This window comes from Parambassis ranga, chromosome 7 (genome assembly GCF_900634625.1).
Source record: "Parambassis ranga chromosome 7, fParRan2.1, whole genome shotgun sequence".
NCBI classification, from domain to species: Eukaryota; Metazoa; Chordata; class Actinopteri; family Ambassidae; genus Parambassis; species Parambassis ranga.
Genome location: NC_041028.1, coordinates 14,185,232 through 14,209,803, shown reverse-complemented (window position 1 = coordinate 14,209,803; position 24,572 = coordinate 14,185,232). Strand labels below are relative to the sequence as shown.

The 24,572-nt window shown below is 41.6% G+C and overlaps 1 protein-coding gene across 2 annotated transcripts in view; it reads left to right on the top strand.

Moving 5' to 3' along the window:
* chchd6a (coiled-coil-helix-coiled-coil-helix domain containing 6a) overlaps positions 1-969 on the top strand; it is a 53,535-nt gene extending 52,566 nt beyond the window's left edge. For both annotated transcript variants that reach the window (XM_028410023.1, XM_028410022.1), the window contains one exon: positions 371-969. In XM_028410023.1, coding sequence (XP_028265824.1) covers positions 371-394 — 24 coding nt within the window. In that variant the 3' untranslated portion in view covers positions 395-969. The remainder of the gene's footprint in view (positions 1-370) is intronic.
* The last annotated feature ends 23,603 nt before the right edge of the window (positions 970-24,572 follow it).

The window sequence follows — 24,572 nt, the reverse complement described above, 5'->3', positions numbered from 1 at the left end:
AATTAAGGTATTAAAGTAGCATTAAATAACAAGAAATATAGTCTTTACAATGGGATACTAACAAATGGCAAATAAAAGGCTTTGTTTCCAACAATAGAGCGCAGTCGCACAGTAGGAGAGTAACTTTATGGTTTTAATCTATTTTATCCTCAAAAAGCTTACGTGAGCAACGCTAAGCTAAGTAAGGTTGGCTTCCTTTATCACCAAGATAATCTGTACTATTACTGCATCCAACCTTCACCTTAAAGATGGCAAAGTGTGCTCAGAGTAGTTCCTGTCTTTGCCCCTGAGAGCATCTCAAAGGTCAGGAGGTGTGGCAGCAGTGCAAATGGACTAATTTTCTTCTTCCCTTTTTTTCTCTTTCTCTTAGAACCTGCTGGTCAACCACGGGTGAGGTGTGGGAGGAAGAGGGTAACACAGTCATTTGAGGTTTTTAACGTAGGCACTAAGAGCTGCACTGGTTTCATTCCTGTTTTGATTTAAGAGAGGTGCTTTTGCTGTTAGCATGCCTTGTTTTCAATGCTTTCTTTTTATGCTATTTATCCGCAGTGCAATTCATTAAAGTTGCTCTATTATTCTTGCACTGATAGATTTTTCAGGACAAAAAGTGTGCACATTAGGTTGAGGGTCTGAGTTTAGTGTACTTTCTATTCAGTCATTCACAAGATCAACACAAAGATCTGAGATGGAAAGGTGACTTCTCCATCAGATAAATGAGAACTTCAGTTAACGTCCAAACCTTGGCTGCTTTTGAAAAAGAAATGAAAGAAGTGAGCTGAATCAGGTGGTCAGGTGTGTGGAGACCGTCCTTATTGTTGATCTCTGACTGAAAAAAGGAAGTGATTTACTATTATTTCATTTATGATTTTGTATTTTGGACACTTTTTGAATAAGCTCAGGTGATCCTGGCCATGACTCTTAATTCACCAGACCTGTATTATATGTTTTTATTAAACCATTCATATCATGTGACTGTGGTTTATGTGTCTTTATTTTTTCCTCTTTGAACTGTACAGAATGTTTAGCCTTATATATTTCATTCACTTTAAAAGCCTATACATCTAAATTCAATGGATTTATTCATTTCTCAAGCAATGTTGATGTTTGTCTCCAGCCACCTTCTGTAATGGCAGCAAATTTATATATATATATATATATATATATATATATATATATATATACACACAATATATAATAAGATTTTAAGTTGTTCTTGCAAGGCAACTGCATTCTGAAAAGATCTTTGAGGTCACAAACTCACACAGATCCATCTTGCCAGACTTCAATCTTGTGCTTGTAGCCAAACCATGGCTGGTTGGACGGAAGGGGAAGGACTGGCATGACCACAGCTTATGGTGACTGCAGAGAGAAGGTAGAATTTCATGTGCACATTTTTCTTACAAAGACGGCAGCACTCATCTGATGACATGCTTACTACAGCTGGGTAGCATCCGAAGATCCCCAGCAGGGTTTATCTTCAATGATTTGTTGACCTGATTGGTTGAAGACAGCTGGTGAGTGACTACAATACATGCTGTGATTACCCTGGTTTGTATTGCTGGGAGTCCACATTTCTAGAAAACAAAGAATTCACAGGAAAGTTGTATGATCCAACACACGGCTTTTACTTTATGTCATTGCTGTGTTCAGTACTTCCTGTTCTGCAGTCTGCTATTTCTTAGGAGCACCACTGATGTACAGGATCCACAGCTCCTATGGATGCTGATCATTCTCTAACATTTTGTTTTTTGTAATAAGTCCAATCAAAAGGGCACACAGCAATCATAAAATGTATGTCCTGATGTTATGTCCTCTGTCCTATGATAATGTCCTCTATCATCCTGTTGAGGTTAAATTTACCATAATGTTCAGTTTGTTGCTCACAAATAAGATTCAGAGCATCACACTTTCCTGCTGGTACATAATGTAATAAGAGCATGCAAACACATGGATTGTGTGGTTGTTTTTTGTGAAATACTTAAAGGAAGTGGTTTTTTTTTTCAACAAAAGAATAGCTCTTTGTATTGTAGGGAGTCAAAGGAGTGTCAGATTACAGGTTGATGAGGTGTGGAGGTGCAGCTACTCAATAAGGTTACTGGTTTTACTGGGTTCTCTGGACCAATACTGACTAATACTCTTGGGATGTATGTATAGTTGTGTTGTTTTAGGATCTGCCAAAGTGCCTGATTTATACCAGCAACAAGGATTCGCTATGTATGTACACACAGCAGAGGTCAGTGGTTATAATGCCCAAAACAGAAAAGACAAAATAGTTTTTAAAAAGGTTACGTTCTTTTTTCTAAAACTATTCACAGAAGCTGCTGCCTGTCCTCCTCCTCAGCCTGTAAGAAAGAAGTGGTAGTAATTTGGGAGAGACCATTGTCCTCAGGCTTGACCTGAAATTTACTGAAAATGTGATTGAATGAAAGTAGAAAAAAAAATTGCTTTTCACATCCAGAAATTCACCTGTGTAAAACATTCTTTTGACAGAAGTGTGAGTAAGGGAAGCTGTGTGGACCGGCTCGTGGCAGCGGTGCTGCTCGTGTACAGCTGGAGACGTCCCCTTTGAGCTGCGCTGAGGTGCACCCAGGTGTGCAATAATGTACTTGATTGACTTGATGTAACAAGTTTGACTCAAGTGGCTGCATTTTCCTGGCTCAGAGTAATTCCGCTCTAAAACCTGTAGTGAGGCTGTGGTAATTGGCTTGGAGCACCAAGTGAGGCTGGCAGCAGTGCTCTGCTGCTATGCACCTCACCATAGCTATTGCACACAAACACACACACACACACACACACACACACATTTGGGCACTAGCAGCCAATCTTAATAAAAGAAATGACACAGGGGTGGAGGAGGAAGGATGGAGGATGCGGTCACGCAGATGTTGCTACGGTAACAGCGGTGAGCGAGGGAAGCTGGAGAAGTGAGAAAGACGACAGTCGACGCATTGAAATTCGTCCTCGCTCTCTCCCTGTTGATCCCGTGTCATACCCAATTACCACTGCGGCGGGGAGGAGGGAGGTAGCACAGAGAGTGGGGCTGGGGCTGGGGCTGGGGCTGGGGCTGGGGTGGCGGTTGTATGGAGAATACTGAAAGAGAAAGAGCAGTATTAGGGTGACTGCTTTCAGAGGGATGCTGCACGTGTGTGTGTGCTGAAGTAAACACCCACGCTTGTCATTACACGTTTACAAGGAGAAGGTTGTGGCAAAAATCTTTCTTTATCTGCAGCTTGAAAAGAGAGGCACACAGTGTGTGTGTGTTTCACTCTGTGAAATGCAGGCGTGTGTGTGGAATAAAGAGCCAGCTGTGTGTATACACGCACATGTTTGTGAGGTTTTTTATTTTTATAGAGTAATAATATGGTCAAGCTGTAGAAGAAGAGAAGAGTGTTCACATCATACTTCTTTCCTTAAATAAACTAATTAAATACAAATGTATTTAATACTTGTGTGTTTCACACAAGAAGGACTACACAACAAGCCAGAGTTCATCAAATTATTTGAGGAAGACCTTTAATTTTTTTATCCACTCACATGAACGAGTCAGGGTTCATGACCTCTTCATGAAATGAAACAAGTCAAAGTCGAAAAATTATGTGTGATTTGTTCAAATGTTTTAAAAACTGACCACTGTCACACACTGTGGTGTACACACACCATAAATGTATTATTTATTATTTTAATATTGGATAATGATTTCTTGTCTTCCTGCCAATTTTAAGTGTAAACCACCCCCCCCCCAGTCCCCACCACATCCATACACACTGACACACACACACTTGCCACAGGGGAAATCAATTAGTCTTTCTGTTATCGCTGCCCTCCATCAGATCATCAGAAACACTGACATCTATTAGCCCAGCACTGCATCTGCTCAGCCCGTCTCTGTGTATGTGTGTGCACTGCACTGCTTTTCCTCACTACATCACTCCCTCCGATTAAAGACTTCCACCCTTCTAATGCCATTAAAAGGTGGTTGAAGTGATGATATTAAAGCAGCAAAACAGGGCAGTCAGAGAACGGTCTGCTTAACCTCTGCCGTCTGACGGAGCAGGCGAACGCTGAGCAGGAGAATGATTTAATCCCTCTGTAGTAGCCCGGATTAATCCTTCGATTTATCACCGGCTCCTTCTTTTCTCCGGGCCTCGCTGTCATTTTCTCTCCCCCTCTCATCCCTTTCTCCATCCGCTCTTTCTTTCTCTGTAATGCGTCTGGTACTGAGTGGCTTAATGCTGTTTAATGTGGTGACTTTCCTTTATCTGTCCATTGTCATTATTCTCTCCCAGGGACAAAGGGCTTCTATAGTAAAGCTGCCGTGGAGCGAAAATGGTTCTGACATCAGTGTGTGTTGTTGAGGCTTGCACTAAGTGGCGGCAAGTACACACCGAGGCTAATATGAGACTGTTAACAATCCACAGACTACTCTAAAAAAAAATCTGAATGGGAATCAATGGGAAAATTGTGTCACACATATGCTGGTTACACCAACCTTTGGACCCTAATAGCTGGTTATCTGCTTTATCACAGCTAAACTGGGGAACATCAAGCCTAAATAGCTTCTCCCCATTCATCTTTTGTTGTTTAGCTTTTTTAACCATACATGTGCTATATAGCTATGTTTTGCTATGTTAGCTGCTGTTGATCCCCTTGCTTTTCCCAGACAGTAAAAAAACATTGTGTGTTTTGGAAGTTTAGGCAGAATGTGACACTGCCAACACAGTCAGAGCCTCCTACAAGAACTCAAAACAGCTCTTTGGAAACCTGTGAGTGTCCCAGACACTGTCCATAGTTATATACAGTCTATTTTTCACATCTAAGCACCATCTGTGCTTGTTTTTGTGTGTGTTTTGTTTTTGTTTCTCCCTTTAACCTCCTACGACCTGGCGTCCACAAATGTGGATAATTATAATATTTGATTATTATATTTATTGGTTCCTCCTAAGCCCAAACAGTCAGAAGGAATTAAAATGCAAGTGTAAGGAGGTAAGGAGGTTAAGAGTAAGCCAAATTTTCAATCAATCAGCCCTCAACCTGCAATGTTAAAGGACTGCATGTGAGACGTTCAGTGTAATGGCTCAAAAAGCAGCTTTGGAAATGCAAAGAAATGTATTTAAAGCAACACCAGCAGGGCTTATTATAAGCCTGACTCTAGTTAGTACTTCCCTCGTAGACAAGATACTGAAGAGGAATCATACATCACTCTTCTGAATCATCAGGGACACATGTGGCAGTCAGGGTTGACCTGTAATTGCAGTTCACTTCCTGGACAGTGCAATTTTTGGAATTCCAGAAACAGAGGTGACACGCGTCAGTCCCTTAAAGCTGTCAAAATACGACCTTCCTTGTTAAAATTTAACAAACTGACTAGCTCTCGCCTTCTGTCAAAATATTTGCTTTTACAGCCACTGTCAGGAAGCTCACATTTAAATGCAGTGGTCTGCCTTCTTATGCAATTCACACCTGCTGTCTGCTTATTAAATGTAGCAGAAAAGCAAGGGGGGTGCTGTCCAGCAGCCTTGTTAAACCTCTGTTTCCTGAGCATTTCAGGGTTAAGGGACGATTCCCAGAGGGGCCCGCATGTTGGATAGCAGGGCCTTTCATGTCAGTGTATTGTACTATTCATTAAGTTCACCGATTTAGTGGTATTACTGTGAAGACAGCTGTTGTAGAATACGTGTACTACTAACTATTGTGTGTAAGAAATACAAATCTCAAATTGCTGCTCTGCTCATTCCTCTTTTTTTTCTCTTTTTCTATCAGCTTTGATTTAGTTTTTTAAAACCTACCTGGTCTATTTTGATGGAATCAAGGTTACTATTGATATTGATATTTATTGACCTTAATGATGATCTGTTCTAATTTTTGTTTTTTGGCTTTTATTATCGGCATCTGACCTTTCGACCTCGGGTGTACTGTGTGTTTAGTGTTTAACAGAAGTTGTCAGCTAACAAGCTAAACTAAGATGGAACATAATAATTCTAAACTAAAATCTAATTCTAAGCCTGTTTATTATTATACCTTTCTCAGCAGGAGCTGTGTTCACAATCTCAAAAAAGTGGAGCACTCCTGTATCTTTACATCTGTTAACAGGTTTACAGGGATAATGGTGAAAGAGAGCTCAAAGACAGGCTGATAATGATTGTGGTCTATATCTTCTGTGATGACCCCGTACACACACCTCATTATAGAACAAACTCTTACTTTGTGTTGCATCATGTCATTATACGTGTGTCGGGGGTGTATATGTGGATATGTGTGAAAGTGGGATTCAACACCTTGTTGCTTAAAAAAAAGAAGTAGAATAGGTCATGTTGCAAATAAAGCCTGTTGTACATGGTCATTAGCAAGAAAAGCTGTTAGTGACTCTTCTTTTATATAAATGTTTTGTTGTAGGCTTCATGAAGAAATGTTTCAGACAGTCACCTCCACTTAAATTAACTTTTGTATCTCTATTCAGCCTTTGGATTAACAGTTGAAGAGACAGACGTGGAAGCTTGTGGTGATTGACAGGACGTTTAGAGAAGAAAGGAACATATGAAACACCATGGGACACACTGAAGCCAACTGGCAGTGGAGGGGCTGTTGAGTTGGCGTATTTGGCCGGTGCTATTGGACCACTGAATGGACCATGTTTGATAAGTCCAGGGAGGCCTATTGTCAAACAAAAACACCAATTAAAAACACAGAGTGAGTGTGTTTTCACTTGTGACCGATTAGATCGCAACGATTCAAAGTCAGCTTCCGGCCATGTGTGGTCCAAATGTCAGGAAGTGGTTTATCTTGGTTACCTTCATGAGCAGATATGAGCCACGGATATGTGAGCAAACACATTTTACAATTGCCTGCAACTCATGTGCACCTTATTTTCTAGCCATTTGTGCCAAATCATCTGTTTTGTATATAAACATACTAGCATCGTGCTAATGGATGCTGATTGGTCAGTTCAGATTTGTATATGTAACTCTTTAAGGCTTTTTAATTTGAAAAACCATAAAAAAACATAAAAATCTCAATTGGAACTGAATGCCTTTTATTGGAAAAAAAATGATTGCAGACAAAAAAAAACAGAAATGTTTCTTAACTCCATGCTCTTGACATGGGCTATAGGACTGCATTCATTCATGGACTGTATCAAGAGCAGCCGCTATATTCAGACAACCTCTGAAAGCTCATGTGCCACCTGTGGCAGCATCATGTTGCTTTCCCCCTGATCCTAACTGAGCTACTGACGTCAGCAGTCTAAGTTGTGTATCCAGGCTTTCCGTGTCCTCCTCCTGTATTATCATCTATTTCTACCTGCCATCTTTGAACATCTTTTGCAGAGTGGATGTGTGGATCTGTGTGTGTGTCTTATCAAATCTTAGTTTCTGTGTAATCTGCAGTGTGTGTACACTGCTGCTGACTTCTGTCTCACAACACATTTTAAAAAGTAATGCACACTGTGAGAAGGTCAGGAAAGGTCCTAAGATCAGAACATTTAAAAAAGTACTGTAATCTCACACTGCTTTCATTCAGGCCTTTATTCCTGCCTGAGTGGGACTTCAGCTCAGATGCAATAATTGAAAGGTTTAGCACACCTTTACTCACACACTGAGACACACGAATTCCTGCCGGATCAATAGAAGCTGGGTCTGTACATAAATGAAGGTATTAAAAAGCTCACACTCCCTCCGCTCAGGCTTTGTCAGATTGGACCAAAGATGTAGCGCTGCTGTCTTTCTGATCTGCAAAATGTGCCTCAGACATTTCTCTGTTATGTTTTTTCCCCCCATGCTTTATGACGCTTGGCGATGTCATATTTTTCCGAGGTAACGCTGACAACACAATCCATATGTCTGCTCCCCATTATAGAGACTAACAAATGCCCAATGCCAGAAACTCCTAGAAATGTTCATCATTGTGTGTCTCGCCTCAGTAGGCACAGCAAAATCCTTGACTTACACAGTGTTTTTGAGAGAGAGAAAGGGGCTCGCACTGTGTATCTGTGACCCTGCACTCACTGGGGACGACTGATCACGACTGCATGCTCTTCATCCTTGTGAGCTGCGCTCTCCTGAAGATGTTCAGACACAGTCCGGTAAGTCGCAGATGACTCTCCGGGGCTGTTTGGACTGTCCAAAGCGGAGCATATTTTTTTTAATATATTATTCATATATAGTCCAAAGACAGAGTAGTAATATTGATGACTTCAGAGACATTTTCAGCCACTGGGTGTCACCTTACAGCAACGCGTCCATTCCTTAACAACTCTATGACCACAGATCACTACATCTTGTCTTAAAATGAGAAGCCCATGAAGGTGCTGCTAGCAAAGTGAGCGAATAAAAGGAACAAAGATATTCATAATGAACGCTGTGCAGGATGAACCAAAATCTACATTACTTCATTATGAACACAGGGTGTCCACAGTCCTAATGATGTTTCCTTTCATCTTAAAATATATCTCCAGGTCTGCTTCCTTTCCTCCTAATGAGAACTCTGTTCATGTTTAAACCCCTTGAACAAACTCAGGCCCAAAGACACCACATAGCATGCTGCTTATTATTCAATCAGAGCCATTAGTTTAATAAGATTTCCTGATTTCTTTCAGCCTAATGAAGCTGCCAAGGTAGTGTCTGATGTCATTCCTGTTGCTAACAGCAACCACACAGATGTATTAAATAAGCTTTGACCAGAAGCCTTGACATCTCCACTTATTCTGTTGTTTAGGAACAAAAAAGTGAAGTGAAGTCGAGGCTGCAGGTGGGAGGAGAAGAACCATTTTCCACAGCTGAAATGAAAGCGCGGTGTGTTTCATTAATATTTGATTTTTTTCATTTTATATAACACGTATTTGGTTCTTGAAATGGAATTTACTTAAATGTCACTGCATTAATTCATCTAATTGTATCCAGACGTGCCGACGTCCTACATTAACCATCAGTGGTTGTGCTGTTGCATACTGTAAATGACAAATCATTGAGCCTTCTCCAAACCTGACATTTTGTATTAAGAGCACACAGATGCACAGAAATGCTCAAGCTCTGATGTCTTAATTGTGACTTTGACAGTATATGTTTGAAGGTATAAAAATCTAAAACTTCTTCTCCATTTTATTGTTTTCAAAAATGGTCATTTTTCTGTTTTTGTTGTGTGATTTCTTCTATCAACTAAAAGTGTCCACAAGGGAGATCCAAAAACGACGAGGACTCAGACATGCTGAGGACCACTGCAGCTGGCTGGAGGACACCAAAGCCAGGCAGAGCCAAAAGCTGGAAAAAAAGGACGAATATCAAAAGGTTAAAAAAACTCACGCGGCTGGTTCAAACACTACAGCGGAGGTAAACTGAAAAACTGGTGATGAATGGAGGAGGAGTGAGAGATTCTTAATTGCAGCAGGCAGCTTGCCAAGCAGCCTCATCAGCCCACGTGGGGAAGCAAACACCAACAAGCAGCCAAGAGAGTCTAAGAGGTGGCAGTAAAGCTGCTACTCACAGAGTAAAACGCATGCGATGTCAAGTCAAAACTCATGGTTTTCGTGCTCACACTGTAAGGTGCCATAAACAGTTGCAACATCACCGCTTACACTACACATGACTTCAGGTGCACAAATGATCACATTAAACCGAAAACAAACCCGGGACTTTGAAAGAAAAATTCAAAGGGTGTGTTGCTGCCACAGGTCGACAAACCTGGCCTCCATCACCTCTGTCCATGGTCGCCGCCATGTTTGTTAACGCCTGTAACAATTTCCCATTGGCGCAGTAGCGCTGCGCATGTTCAGCCAACACATGTTCAGCAGGGGGAAAAACAGACTGTTTTGGGAATCAGGCCATATTTGTGTGTGTATGCCACAAATTTGTGGGAGATCCCAGCTACTGAGTTGAAATATTATTAAAAAAGCTCTGAATATTTGCTTAAAGCTGAGGTGTCAATATTGTTCACCTCTCTGATTGACAGTGCAGATACATTTTCCTCCACCTAATTACAAAGAATATCAAGCACCTACTGTAGTGAAATTAACATATTAAGATGGTTTACTAGGAATGTCAATGCAGAGCTATCACGCGTCGTTAACAGCTTCTGACACCGCAGACATGCCTGCCCCTGTTTTATATGATCATTGTTGTAATTTTTGTACTTGGGGGCATGATGAGTATTAGTCAGCTTGGCAGATGAATGATGTTTTGTTTTAAGGCCAATATCTGCTAATATGGATGTCATATCAATCATATTGTACATCCCTACTATTGTAGTTTAACTCTCTAATATCACCAAATATCATATCATATCACCATATTAGGTGCCTTAATAAGAAGAACTAAACTGCATCAGCTTCTTCATGCAGGCTAACTGACCACAGACCTCCTCAACATTTTATTTTTTATTACCAGAAAAGCCCTTGTGATTATTACATATAGGATAAGCTGGATAGCTGGGTCAAATTTAACAAGAGGATAGTGGAATATAATCTCTGCTTACCTGCACCCTAAAATCAATTATTAACAAGGAGCCAGGAGCCAAAACATCTATTTATTTGCTACCAGCCAGTCTTATGCTCCCTCAAACTGCCCCCTGGACATGTCATTATTTGCCCAATTATAACAAGACTGAATTTTTTATATTGCCATATCCACAGCTTTCGAACCAAGCCCTATTTAATGATGTATGACAGTGTCTGCTTTACTTCCCCCTATGGTCCCTTGATTGGCAGACAAACACTTGACAGAAGTCCAAGAGGAAAAACACTTCTGTTCATCTTTTTCTTTTTCTTTTGCCCCACTCAGTCCGTTGATTTGAAACTTTTTTTTTTCTTGTGCTTTTGTTTGTTTTACTGTTTCATGTATTTGTTCTGTCCAACAGATGTAGGCTGAAGGAGGACTAAGAACACACACACTTACCCACAATGCTCCAGGTATGGAAAAATATTTGAGATTTCACCTTGATCTAATCAATCATGTTGGACTTTACTTTGTTGAAGTTCATTTTTTCAGACAAATATGCAAAATTCGATTTCTGGCATAAAAAGCCCTCTGGGAAGAATGGCTCTGCGATTTTCACTCTGGCCTTCTAAATTTGTGTGGGCCGACTTAATTGGGGCTAAGCCTTATCAAAACCTTGTAGTATTTTTCTAGCCTAACTAGAGGTTGCTATGGCAACGTGTCAGTAGGTAACAGAGGTCTAAGGCACAACTGGAGAAATAAGAAAGTATCTTTTCAGACTGACTTCTAAATCTGGTTAATGAGGACCCATATTTATGTTTGTAAACATATTTCATACAGTCGTTATCAGAGATAGGATTTAAAATAGCATTTAGATGCAGGTCATATAAGGCAGGTGAACAAAAGTTATAAATAAATAACACTCACATTCGCTCCTTTTTCACAGAAATGCTGCACAGATTTGTGAAAATACTGACTATTCCACACAGGAAGTGAGTGATAATAGAAGAATAGCTGCCTCTACACTGGCCGCTTCTTTTTTCTGTTTAAAGCTGCAAACATACATTCTGCAGAGAACTCTTCCATTAGTCTGCTGCAACTTCTTACAACTAAGCCCATCACATAATCCAACAAAATTGAAGCAAAACCTCGCCAGATAATTTCGAGCTTCGACACACGTTGGAGGAATGCAATTTTCTCCTGGAGAACTTTATTGAGTCAGAAGTAAAAGAAATATATTGGTTTTTGACTCACAGGCTCAGACTTGCCAAACATCACGTTGCACTTTGTGCTAAGATCTCGCAGCACATATCGGATCTGTAGGCAGAGAACAGCTTCACTGCAGGAGCTTTAAAGGAAACCTGAGCAATAACACAACAAAGTTTTTCTCACTGTATTTTTTGCACAGCAGATAGTCCCAGAGATGACTTTTTAATTATTGTGTACGGAGCGCAAGGGGTGCTTGGTCCACACTGCGGTTGATTTATTGAACATGCTCGGGTGGATTCTGCTTAAGAAGGGCATCTTATGATCATTACTGCTTTCATCCATTAGTTCCGTCAGGAGAATAAAAAGGCAGAAGAGATTTGTAAATGTTGGAAATCAATATTAGTTTTTGCTGCGATGTATACACACCAGACCTAAATCATTTAAAGGTGATTGAAAACAGTCTGAGGACACAAGCTGCAAAGGTTGAATTTTAATGGATACAGTGTAATATCTCTCAGTTTACAGAGAGGAAAATCCTGAACAAGCTCATCCAGATGTTCTAAATCACACATTATCCACTTTTAAAATATATCTCCATCCTCTCCGTTTGCCACAGTGGGAGCCAGCTGGAGTCATGCATACAACTCAGATCATGTGGGAACGATAGATGGCAGCCTTGGCTTCGCTTTACAGCTCACATCCAGCAACATCATGGCAAGCCTGACAGCACATGCTGCGCGTTTCCATGCTTTACCTATGTCTCTTACCTGCTTACAGTAAATGGTAGAAAACAGAAGAAACATTTTTTTTTGAAAAATGAATTAGAGATTTTCACCTCAAGAAAAAAAATATAAATCAGGATTCATCAAAAGCTGATTAACAGAAGTTATGATCCACTTTAAAGACATGCGCGTGCAGGCGTCTATGAGGCAACCTGCAGGCAATGGGGCGGGTGATTAATCACACAAGGTTAAACCACATGGAGAAATTACTTAAAATTAAACCTTGACTTTCAATTATAGATTGATCTATTTTGAATTTTATCAAGCATGCAGTGTTATTTTTCTGCAGGATTTCGTTTTTAACATAAATTGACCATTTTTTCCCTACAGCGTCTCTGTATAGAGGGATCTGATGATGTTCTGTTACCAATCTACCTTTCCTCTGCACATTCATTGACTTAACGTGAAACTGGAAGAGTGCCTAAGGAGGCAAAGAGAGAGTGGAGGAGGAGGGCCGAAAGGAAAGAGGAAATGACAGCAGAGGATAAGAGAAGGGAAGGAAAATGGTTAAAAGAGACATCCACAGTGTCCCAGATCCAACCTGCCTCTCTGCTGCTCTCCTTTTCCAAAGGGGGTTCACCTTCTCTTTCCTTTAGTGGCCTTCACCACAAGACCTGTTTCCCTTGGGAGGTTCTGCCATGAGCATTAAGCTCCGGACTACACAGCTCTGAAGATCACTAGACCACACAGCCTATCTGCCAGGACAAAGCCCCTTTCCTAGAAGGGTTAGCATTGGTTGCTGAATGCAGTCGCTGCACCGTGCCTTACAGCTGAGCCGTGAGACATACCAGTTGGTGCAAGGTATTGGCTGAATTTAGTGAGTGGCCAGGTTTACTTTTGGGTGACAAATATGGGAGATGATAGAGAAGAGTCAGCTGAAGTGGTTCAGGGAATTGATAAGAATCCCCCCCTTGGGCTGACTTTAGAGGTCTATCAGCCAGCTGGGTGGAGGCCCTGGGGCAGACTGAGGACTCGCTGGAGGGGTTATATCTCCTAGCTGGCAGGATGGACCAAGAGGTTTTGAGAATAAATGACTGGAAGAGCTGACAGAAGGAAAAGAGGAATGTTACAAAAAAAATAAAAACACTGGAACACAGGAAAGTAAGAGGAGAGGCAAGAAGCACAAGCAGAAAAGAGGAGGAACACTGGAGAGCAGAGCAGATGCCAGCTATACAGCAGAGCTCCACTAATCTGCGTCTGTCATGCTCCGCATATGAAACACCGAGTGATGACCGCTGTGATTCACCACTGCTGGCTACAAACCAGCCACTGGCCACTGTGTGTGTGTGTGTGACTTTCCATTGAGTGTGGAGGGTTCTTTTTAACAGCAGATTTGCTCTGACATGATTCATGATGACCTGCCTCCAGGGGGAGGCACAAGGGACACACATGCACTTGCAAAGACTTCAAATGCTTTGAGTCCACGAAACGAGATAAGAATTTTACATGAAATTTAAATTCAGCAGCACTCTGCTCAAGGAAACATTATGTGTCGAAGCACGCACACACACACACAAAATGAGGATTGTGTTTCTTTGTCAAAGATGTACTACTGTGTGAATATGGCTCTACTTTGTGTGTATGCAGTATGTGTATAAGCTATGTAAAGGTACACATACATAGAGTGATGGAAATTGTGCATGTTGAAGAGGAAACACGGTGCTGTCATCTCCCATCCATACCCACAGTGGACCCCGAGCCACCGAGCCAAGTTTCCACTAATGGAGGCTTGATTGACAGGTAGGCACGCACAGACCATCCTTGTGACTCACTCTCCTGTGTGTGGGTGTGTGTGTGTGTGTGTGCTGTGGGTATGACCCTTTCTCTAATGGAGTCAGTGGTGGCAGGTAGAGACGAGGAGATATGAGAACATCAGGGAAGGGAGATGGAAGGATGCTGTATGAGTGAAAGAGGTAAGGTCTGTGTTGGTTTTAAGTTATGTCCATATTTCTTAGGGTCTTTCTTTATGTTATTATTATGGATGACATGTTTGATGGTTAGGGCTGGGACTGAGTTTAAAACTACTTATTCCTATGCCCTTGGGAAAAAAAATCCCATCGAAATATAAAGGAATTCAAATATAGTGCTTCTATAGGTAATTGTAAACAAAGCCTAATATGTACAAGTGAAGCAGCTAAATGAAATTCATGCATCATTAACTACACCTGTGTTTCTCCTGCTGTGAAAACGTAAAAAGAAAAAGAAAAATCTCTGTGAAGAAGGCCTAAGAGCCTGCTGTAATGCTGCCACTAATTAGCAGGGTGACAGCTTAGCAGCATGCTATAATGCCCTCAAGTGAACACTGCTGAGGATGATTGTCACTTCTTAGGCTACTGTTACGGGTAAGCAATGTGATAATATGAAATCCAGTTATGTTATGATACAAACACAGGATTTTTGCATATATGTTGGGCTTATTTTGACGTTTATTTGTCAGAGATAGTAATGAAAATCCAGACAGTCAGGTCTGATTGTGGATGTTGCATTCAGGGATTCAGGAAAAACACATTTTGTAGTTCCTCCTAATCATTTTCAAGTTATAATGTAAAAGACCAGTTTTTCTGTTCATTTGAGGCCTATGTAGGGATCACATGAGTAACCCAGTTTAACCCAGACCTTTACACACCAGGATGACTCATACTTGTATGTGTACACGTGTGTCCTTTTTTTCCAGTCATGCACAAGTAGTGAGACACAAGGCTTGACAAAGACAAAATGAAATAAGTGTGTCCAGTTATATATCCAGATGTTGCCTCTGTGGAATGACAGCTTTCAAAATAATCCCACTGTGCTCCATTAAAACTGTGTGAGTGACCCGCTGAGCCACCAAATATATAAAAATAGTAGTCAGCTTGAGTTACATAACAGCAGCACAGCAGCGGATGGAACAAGTGAACGGTTGTTTTCTGTCTGTTTCAGTGATGTTCAGCAGGTGAGCACAGCTCTGCGGTGCTGCTTGTTAGTTTGACATTTTGTTGATGAGCATTCACAGCCTGTCCAGACCAGTCTGTTGCAGAATGTCCACATTATGTGATGATTAGAATAAGAAATATTTTTTTTCATGTTCATCTTCTCCTATGCCTCTTCATCATCCATCCATCATCTGAACCTGGTTTGTCCTGCAGTGCAGGGTCACGGGGGGTGGAGCCTATCCCAGCTATCTACAGGCGGGGTACACCCTGGACAGGTCACCAGTCCATCACAGGGCAACATACAGACAACCATTCACACTCACACCTACAGGCAATTTGGAGTCACCAATTGAACCGACTCTTCATCATCATCATCATCATCATCATTATTATTATTATTATTATTGTTATGTATAGGGTATGCATACTAACAACTGACACGTCACATCACAACAAAACTGTGCACTGTTTTTACACTATGTACTGTACACATTTCTTTGCTTTAGTACATCATGTGTGGATGCAGCAATGAAGTTTTCTCTTAAGTGTTGCTAAGCCCATGCAGGGATCTCCATCTGATAGAATGATGTCTGTTATTAATGCAGTGCAGACTGGGGGCAGAAAAGACTACTACACTTTTATCTCTGAATATTTTAATGTTATTATTACGGTAAATGGTGAAATCTACTAAATTTTAAGTCAATAAATAATTTCACATACTGTATTTCTGCATTTCTAAGCCTTGACAGTTATCTTTAATTAGCCATCAGCTGTCTCCTCAGGTGTTGCTTTAGCAGTATTTTCATATTTTCTAATCTTGCTGGCACCAAATGCATAATTTATATAAATATGTATTATAAAGAGTTAAAAGAAATATTCAGTTTAAGGACATATTTGTGGAAAAACAGGCGTCATAACCTAAATGTGTATACAGTAAAGCCGATAGGGTGCCAGTGCACCTTTACTGTTGTTATTTGTGGGCTGAACCTTGAGCAGCCTCTGACCACGCCCACAATCAGTCAGGTTACAGCTCTAATTAACATCAGTGTTGCTGCTGCTGCAGCATGGAAAATGAAGGATGATTTATTTAAGCAATGTTTGTCAGAGGAAGGTCAAAGGAGCCGCAGTGTTACTGAGGTCAAAAGTTTGAAAAGAGTTACAGAAGCACAGCAACATTAACAAGACCATTCCTTTAATGTTGCCTACCAGAGGCTAAGGGAAGCAGCACAACCATCTTTTATTTACCAGAAAAAGAGCTGGTGGGAATCAAGAGAAGATCCTTCACCTCAGTCAGAGGGAGATATGTTCAGCCTTCAGGTAGGAATGCACAAAAGCAACAGCCGGTGCTTAAATCTGAAACTTTTATTCCTGTATTTATCTTACCTGAGCTGATGTTCTTTACTAGTTTGTAGAAGTTGGGTACCCACACACCCTCAGATCAGCCTCACTGCCTGTACACTGGTGTGATCTGACCGCTTCCCGCTCATGGCCACAGCGGCTTTGAAGAGTAGCCTAATAATGCATCCTCTTGTTTGGACCTCGCAGCTGCTGTTGTTTGTCTTGGCAGTCATCAGAGGTTGAGGAAGGACGTGAAACCTCGAGGATCCCAGTGTTCCATGGTCACATTTTGCTTCTATGTGTGTGTGAATTTTAAATTGTCCAGAACGCCCTATGGTTGGTGATGGGGAATTGGCAGAAGGGTACAACAGTCATGTTGAGGCTTAGAATTTTTAGTTTAAAGCCAAAAAAAAAGTTTTTTTTTAAAACATTCCTGCGGTGTCTCTTAAAAATCACTCTCCGAGCTGGTCCTGTTCTGTGTTTATGCTTCTTTCCCCTCTTTCAGCCTTCTCTTGCACTATGTTGAGGGTCACTCTGGTGTAAATGAGAGCATTGTTCCAGAAGGGGAAGGCTGGCTTTGCGGAGAGGATTATCTGTCGGTGTTGAGCTGTGGGATTCAGTTTCTTCTGGCGCATGAGCCGGTCAGCGAGCTGCATCACTAAGCTTGTTATTATTGTTTTGGGAGAAGGAGACTGAGTTCTGAGAGGAAGGAAGTACAGGAAGGAAGGAATTAGGAGAATAGAAATGGAGGAAGAGAGAGAGAAGAAAAAACACAAGGTGCTATATGTTGTAATTTTCATACAGTCAGTCACACAAACCACAATGAAGGGTGAAGGCTTCATAAAGGTTCTGGACTTTTTCTGTTTTTTTTGACACTTAAGATAACAGGCCTATTGAATGTTCTGCTATCACACTAGTGTCCCTTGCTGCCATATGCTTCATGTAGAAACATCATTTCTCTCATATTTACTAATATTTAGTGTATTGGCCGACCCAGCCTGAGTAAACAGCTGAGCATTGCAAGAGGATACTGCCGGTAGAGACCATCTATAAACTGAGCTGCTGAAGCCAACGGTTCTGCTGCCATGAGTTGCTGTATGGGTTTATTTTTGTTGGATGCTGTCATGGTCCATGATGTGTCCAAAAACATTCCCTTTCTTCGTGTAAAGTCCATTAACATTGTTTGTTCACCATTTTGTAGCGCTCTCCATGTGTGTAGGTAGAATCATTACACCCTAGTATCCCACAGTGCATAGTGTAGAGTACTTTTCAACAGATGGTCACCACATTAGTAATGCATCCGCCATGCACTGTGCAAACATTTATTCAGGGGATGTGGCATATTTTAATTGTGAGGCTAACACTTCAACATTACGAGAGTAGTGTCTGGTGTGTGTGTGTGTGTTAATTCAGGATAAATCATTTCATCAATATGTCAGCCTTAAATGTTCCCATTTTCCATTTTCCGTCTGCAAAGGAAAATTGTCTTACTGTTGTTTAATATTGTAGCTGTTCATCAGTGTGAACCAAAAGTACACCACTCTGTTGTTCAGTCAACAAGAGGTTTTTCAGAAGAGAAAGCATGTCATGCAATGGAATGTGTGTGTGTAGTAAAATGTGCCTGAAGCTTGTATGTCTTCACATGTCAAGTTCTTTAGTCAAATACTAAAACAGTTGACCCCCCCTTGTCCATAATGCTTCACTGATGGCCACTAATTATAAACACCTAAAAGTAACACTGAAAAGCCGTAGGAGTAAAATGCTTGGTAAAATTTCTGTGCACTTAGTGTTTGCTGATTGACTGGCTGGCTGGACTGCTGGTGATTTCTCCCACCCCCACCCCTCTCCAGCCTGTCAGCGCTGTGACTGGGGCTGCTTCAGGTACTGTACTCTGCTGACACTGATGGTTTCACCGTGCACATCCCAGGCACTCAGGCTGAAAACTCAACCTGGCATTTTCCTGGAGCTGGATCGGAGACAGAGCACTCTCGCACTGACAGGCAGGTCCACAGCCTTACTTATGACACAGTCGAATCAAGAAAAAGCACTGGCCGTAAAAAAATCATGCAAAGCTGATGCTGCTTGGAAACAATCGGAGCAAAATGTATTCCCTATCTTCACTGGAGAGCTTTGGTGTATATAATTTTCCCAGCTGAGAATATGTCAGTACAAGCCTTCTTCTTCGTTCTGCTTGAAGGTGTCTTAAATAATAATTTTGTGTGGTGCTGGAATGGAAGCTGATGGAGTGTTTATGGGTTACATGTTACCAGCAGAAGCCACAGGTGTCACACATAGAAGCTGCACAGTTAATGTGCCATGCAGTTTATTTGTTTTTTTTCCCCTGCCAGTCAGAATGAACATGTTTTTTGTAACATGTTACAAAAACACTGCAAGTCTTCTACTCAGTGTGATCACTGCCTCCAGCATGATAAATGCTCACATGGGAAAAAAAGCAGTATTACCACTCATAGCACAAAGCAAATCAAACCTTATTACTACCTCTGGATATAATTTAAGGCAATAGTATAGTGTGTTTCTGCATAATAGAACTGTTGCTGTATTGAGAAGTTCAACTGTAGGACTCCCACTGACCCGTTGTGTCAAGTATAAATCTGTGTAGAGAGGCTCAGTAGCAATTTTAAGGCACAGTATTGCTTTGGTCTAAATATTAACATATGTTTACATGTTTTCCTTCTACAGAACAAAAGTAGCTTCCCCTGTTTATATTAAATTAACATCAGTTTCACATATTTTAAGACCTATTTGTTCTAAAAAACTACACACACAATGAGTACACAACCATGCTGTGTTAGCATTGCAGTAGACATTGTGATGCAGCTGAACACAAAATGCATTTTGCATTAATAAATAATTAGGTTATGATATTCTGCATGCAACAAATACGCATTTTTGGTACTGTTTTTTTCTGTATGAACTTGCATTTAAAACTATTTGTATTTTGTGCAACATTTACACTGTTGCTGACCGAAACAAAACATAATTGTATACACATTGGCTGACATCACCCAACAAATTGCTTGATCATGGAATGATAAAGTATCGAATGTTCCCATGAGGAGGGCAGGTGGGTTGCTGGGAATGGTGGTTGACTTATCACCCAGGTGTCTGTGGTTCACCTCCCCCCAACACTGTTGCTTTTTCAGTTGAGTTTGGAGTATTTGGAGGTATTAGAGAAAAACTGTGACAGTGGTTAGGTGTGGATCCTGGTTTGTTTTGAAACAAGATACACATTCATAACATTAAGAATACGTTAGCCCTTCTGTTGCCAGGTTGTGTCAGTGCAAATCAGTGGAAACTAAAGTGGCGTGAAATGACACACGACATGCTAAAAATGCATCATCATAACATGCAAAATGACCTAAGAAACTGGCATGTTATTCATAGGCCATTTGTCCATACCAGGCTGTTCCAGCTTCGGCAGCACACTCTTCTGTTTTATTTCCCTAAATAATGTCAATTCTAGGCCAATTTGATGATATTTATCAATCAAATTTCTTTGTGTCGGTTACCATCCTGTTCACAATGACAAAAATAATGTAGAAAAAGGGGCTGAGTTGGAATATCCAAATACAAAAAGAAAATAATACTGTTTATCTAACCTGTATTAGAGTGCATGTTAGTACTGAATGACGGCTAAATACAGACCTCTCAGTACCAGTTAAAGGGCACATTTTGTTTTATCAACTTATTATTTGCTTTTTAAACAAGTGGGACTGATGATAATTTGTTTATTTTATTGTGCTTGTTTGGTACTAAAATGATGCTGATCCTTGTGGAAAACAAGTGGAAATCTAGAAAAAAATAAGATTTTGTTCTACTGCAGGTTGGATGTAGAAATATTTCACACATTATTTACCGTATGTCTAGATGGTCATTTTGAAGTGAAGAAGAAGAACAGAGGCAGAGGACCAGAGAATTATAACTGCTCAAGTGCAGTACTGTCACAAAGCAGCTGAGGTGTTTGCATGCGTTATTCTCTCCACTCAGGGTCTGTTTTTCAACTTTTCACTCACTCCGACCTGCAGTCTGATCTGTGTCCTCACCTCACCCTCTATCTTCTCACACTCTGCCTTTCAATTTCTGTCTTCCTTTTGTCCCGCGTCATCCTTTCATTCCCTCCTCATCCTGGCCTCGTCCTCCTCTTCCAGCCCACTGTCTCTCTCTGGTATTAATCACAGCATCTCCATCTCCGCCACGAGGGAAATCTCCATCGCAGCTCTTCACTTCATCTGGAATTAATGCAGGATGTCGGAGAGGGATGGGAGATTCTCAGCTGCCAAGAATGGATAGGCAGGTCACGGAACGAGGATACAGAAAGAAAGAAGTAAATAAATTCTTTACATTAGGTATTTATATGCAGGTTCTACAGTCCTCTAGAAGGAAAATCAGCCGTGCAGGATTCAATTTGAACATGGCATCGCTTTATATGATGACATATGGTGTATACCTAAAGCCAGTTCAGCATTAATTTTTTCCCACCACTGGTCGCCATTTGACTTCTAGCACAAGCATTAAAAAAAGGGAGCTCAGGTGCAAAGTGGAGTGCAGGAAACAGGAAATTGGTTGCACAGTGTGAAATAAAGGCTGAAAGAGTGAATGCAATAAAAAGGATGGTCGAGGTAGATTAAGTGGAAAATGAAGGTTTTGGGGTTATAGCTATCAAGCCCCCTTAGTAACACTTTAGGCTGTAGATTGATCTTTAGAGCAGGCACTGATGATGGCAGAAGATTACAGTTTGCACCCTTTCAGAGTGTTAAACGCATGTAAGATGACCACAGGAGGGCGCTATTTATACAAGCAACGGTTTTTCTGATGCTAAATTTAACAAGCTGCATGGAAATGTGGTTTGATGACAGATAAGTCTTTGGTGTTTTGACGACATCTTCAGACCTTAACATCACCTTTGCATCGAGCCTTTCTGAGCTGCAGTTATCATCAAATACTGCTGAAGGGTGAATGTTGTTGTGACATTTATTCTCGTTACACCCTCTCTGCTGACATAACCCTCATCCACGTTTAGTAAATATAAAGCTACCATGAGCAGGATTACCTTAGCTTAGCAAACAAAATTCCAAACCTCTATGCAATTTATGCATTATTAAGAGCGTAGTTTCTATGCCATCTGTGCCATCAGGGTTTGCTGGCTGTTTGCCTAGATGTCAACTACCCCCTTAAGCTTCAATCATGCTCCGCATTAACTAGTAGCTAGGTGGAATCCAAGCCTGCCAAAGTGGCAAAGGCCAGAGCCGCCACTCTGAACTGGGCTCGTCTGTCATTATAAACAGCCTGTGCACTACTCCAGCTCCTTGTATTTCTTTTCTTTTCAAGTATAAAATGGCTATATACGTGTGGCAGCACCCATTAACGATGTGTCTCTGTCCGGCTTGAAACGAACAGCAGGACATCCAGTACCATAGAATTGTGCTGATGTTGCAGCATGTTCTGTACTCCTGCCGGCTGTTAGCTTGAAGCCTTTGCCTGCTGCACAGCCTGTCAGTCTGTGTGCAGTCCCATCTGCCTAGAACTGAGCTTGACCCACATCATCAGAAACAGAAGATGAATTATGAATGCGCAGACAGCCAACTAGCCATCCACAGAGACGGCCAGCCAACCTTTGCAGCTGTCAAGAGAACTGTCAGCCAGTCAGACCTCCACTCATCTGGCCGGCGAATCAACGAGAAAGCCTGTTGGTCAGAAATCCAGTCAGTCAGCCATGCAGTGTACAAGCCTGATATCCAGCCAACCAGTAACAGAGCCTGCATCCTAGTCAGCCATCCAGCCAACCACACAGCCAGCCCTGCAGTCATGGCTGCTTGCATTCTTGAGTCCCGCTGTGACCCTCCATCATCATCAACTCTTCACTTGCCTTCCTTTCTCGTTACCTATTTGCATTGTTCCCCATCGACTCGAAGCCACCCAGGCAGCCAGAGCTTCTGTCCTCCCTTCTTCTCTTGGTCTTCTTCTTGTGTAAAAAGGGCAGGCCTGTCAGAATAGTTTAGCCACAATGCGTTGTTTCCTCTGAGGCATAGACGAGGTCAACTGACCCCAACTGTGTATTTACTGTCAGAACAGAGGAGCGGGTGGATTCAGAGTGGAGTGATCTAACAGAGGTTGATCGTTGGACAGTTCAGTCTTTATTTATTTTAAGGTTTCAGGACCATTGATTTGAATAGATTTAAATTTGAGAAGAAACTGGAAAAAAAGTGACAAAATATGAGCAGAACATTCAAAAGGTCTGCAGATACAGTATGTAGGCTCGCAGGAAGGTTACTGTGGGAACCTTGGACTGAGGAGTGTGAGCCATGTTCACCATTATATTTGAGCACGTTAACGTACTAACGAGACAAAGTGTAACCGCGACTGACTGGAATGTGACCGTGAGTTGAGAAGACAGAACTATTTATATCTTGTAGGGATGATGTTAGTGTTTCATGGCAATCTATTTAATAGCTGTCAGCGATTTTCATTGTGGACCAAAGCATCAGAATAAATGTGTGATTGACCAGTCAAGCATCAGAAACAACCATTCCTTGAGCTTTGCTGCCAGTGTTGCTACATACATGTCACAAAATGATCAATTACACACAATAAAAGAACAGTACCTGGGTGAAAGAAAGCTTCTGATGCATGCTTTGCTGCTTATTGTGTCATATTTGAGGACAATGTCATTACAGTGATGGGGAAAAATAACATACACAGTGCAAAGGAGCATAATTCTCTGTCCAATGTGCAATTGATTCTGTGCACCGGGCCGTGCCGGGACGCTAACCCAAGCTCAAGTCAAGCACATCCTGGTTAAATTGCATAAGAGGCTGAGCTGCCTTTTGGGCAAGTTAAGCCCCTCTGTCGCCCTGCTGCTGGCTGCAGCAATCCTTTGCTGCCTTGTTCACACTGTATCTCTCTCTATCTTTTTCTCACACTCTTTCTCCTGCCTTTCGTCCTCCTTCCTGCACTTTTCTTCCCCTTAATGCTCTCCGTCCCCTCCCCTCCTTGTACAGTATGTACTCACACAGCTGAGCTGAGCCAAGCTGAGCTGGCCGGGCCCGTCTGCTCGCCGTGATAGTAAAGGCTTTAATAAAAACACCGTTTGGGGGATGAGAATTGAATTTCATACTTGGACGCTCCGACACTACACGTGTTTCTTTTAAATAAAGAAAGCAGAGCGAGCAGAGTGAGAAGGAGAGAGAGCAGAGCGGGGCAGCACAGAGCCACTCGGCCAAAAGGAGATAGGCTGAGGCTTTTCTCATTTCTCCTCACATTCTTGCTTCCATAAGCTCAGCTGTGTGCCTGCTGTTCCACAGGCGAGCCGGAGGGGACATCTGGCTTGTCAATCAGAGGCGTTCCACACCATTTTTAGGATGAGGCTTCACTCTTTTTATAAACTGACTCTCAGATTTGTTTCCGCTCCTTGTTTCTCACCTCCTGTCGCTGACATTAAACTTTATTCAGTCAGTTTGTTTGCAGTTTTAGCTGTTGTGCCTCTCCTTTGGATTGAGTTGTAATAATGGCCAGTACAAAGGATGTTAAGTGCTGTAAATGTGTGTATCACTGGATCTGTAGGCGCTATAGGAATTAAAGCTAGCTTACCTGCCACACGGAGGGCAGCTGCACCAGTGACATGTGGAGGAGAGGCAGAGGAGGCAGAGCCTCGCCTGCCATCGTGGATAGAATAAAATATATAATAGATTAAATTATTATATTTATTTAATGAGTTGATTTATAAACTAATTTTCCATTTAAAGGTAGGGTAGGAGTTTTTTGAAAACTCAGTGAGAGTCAGCCAGATTTCGAAAGTAAACACACGCCCCTTTCTCTCGGAGCTCACCCCGAAGCCACGCCTCCCAACCACATGGACGCGCATCACCTGAAGACGAGCGGCGGTCTGTGAC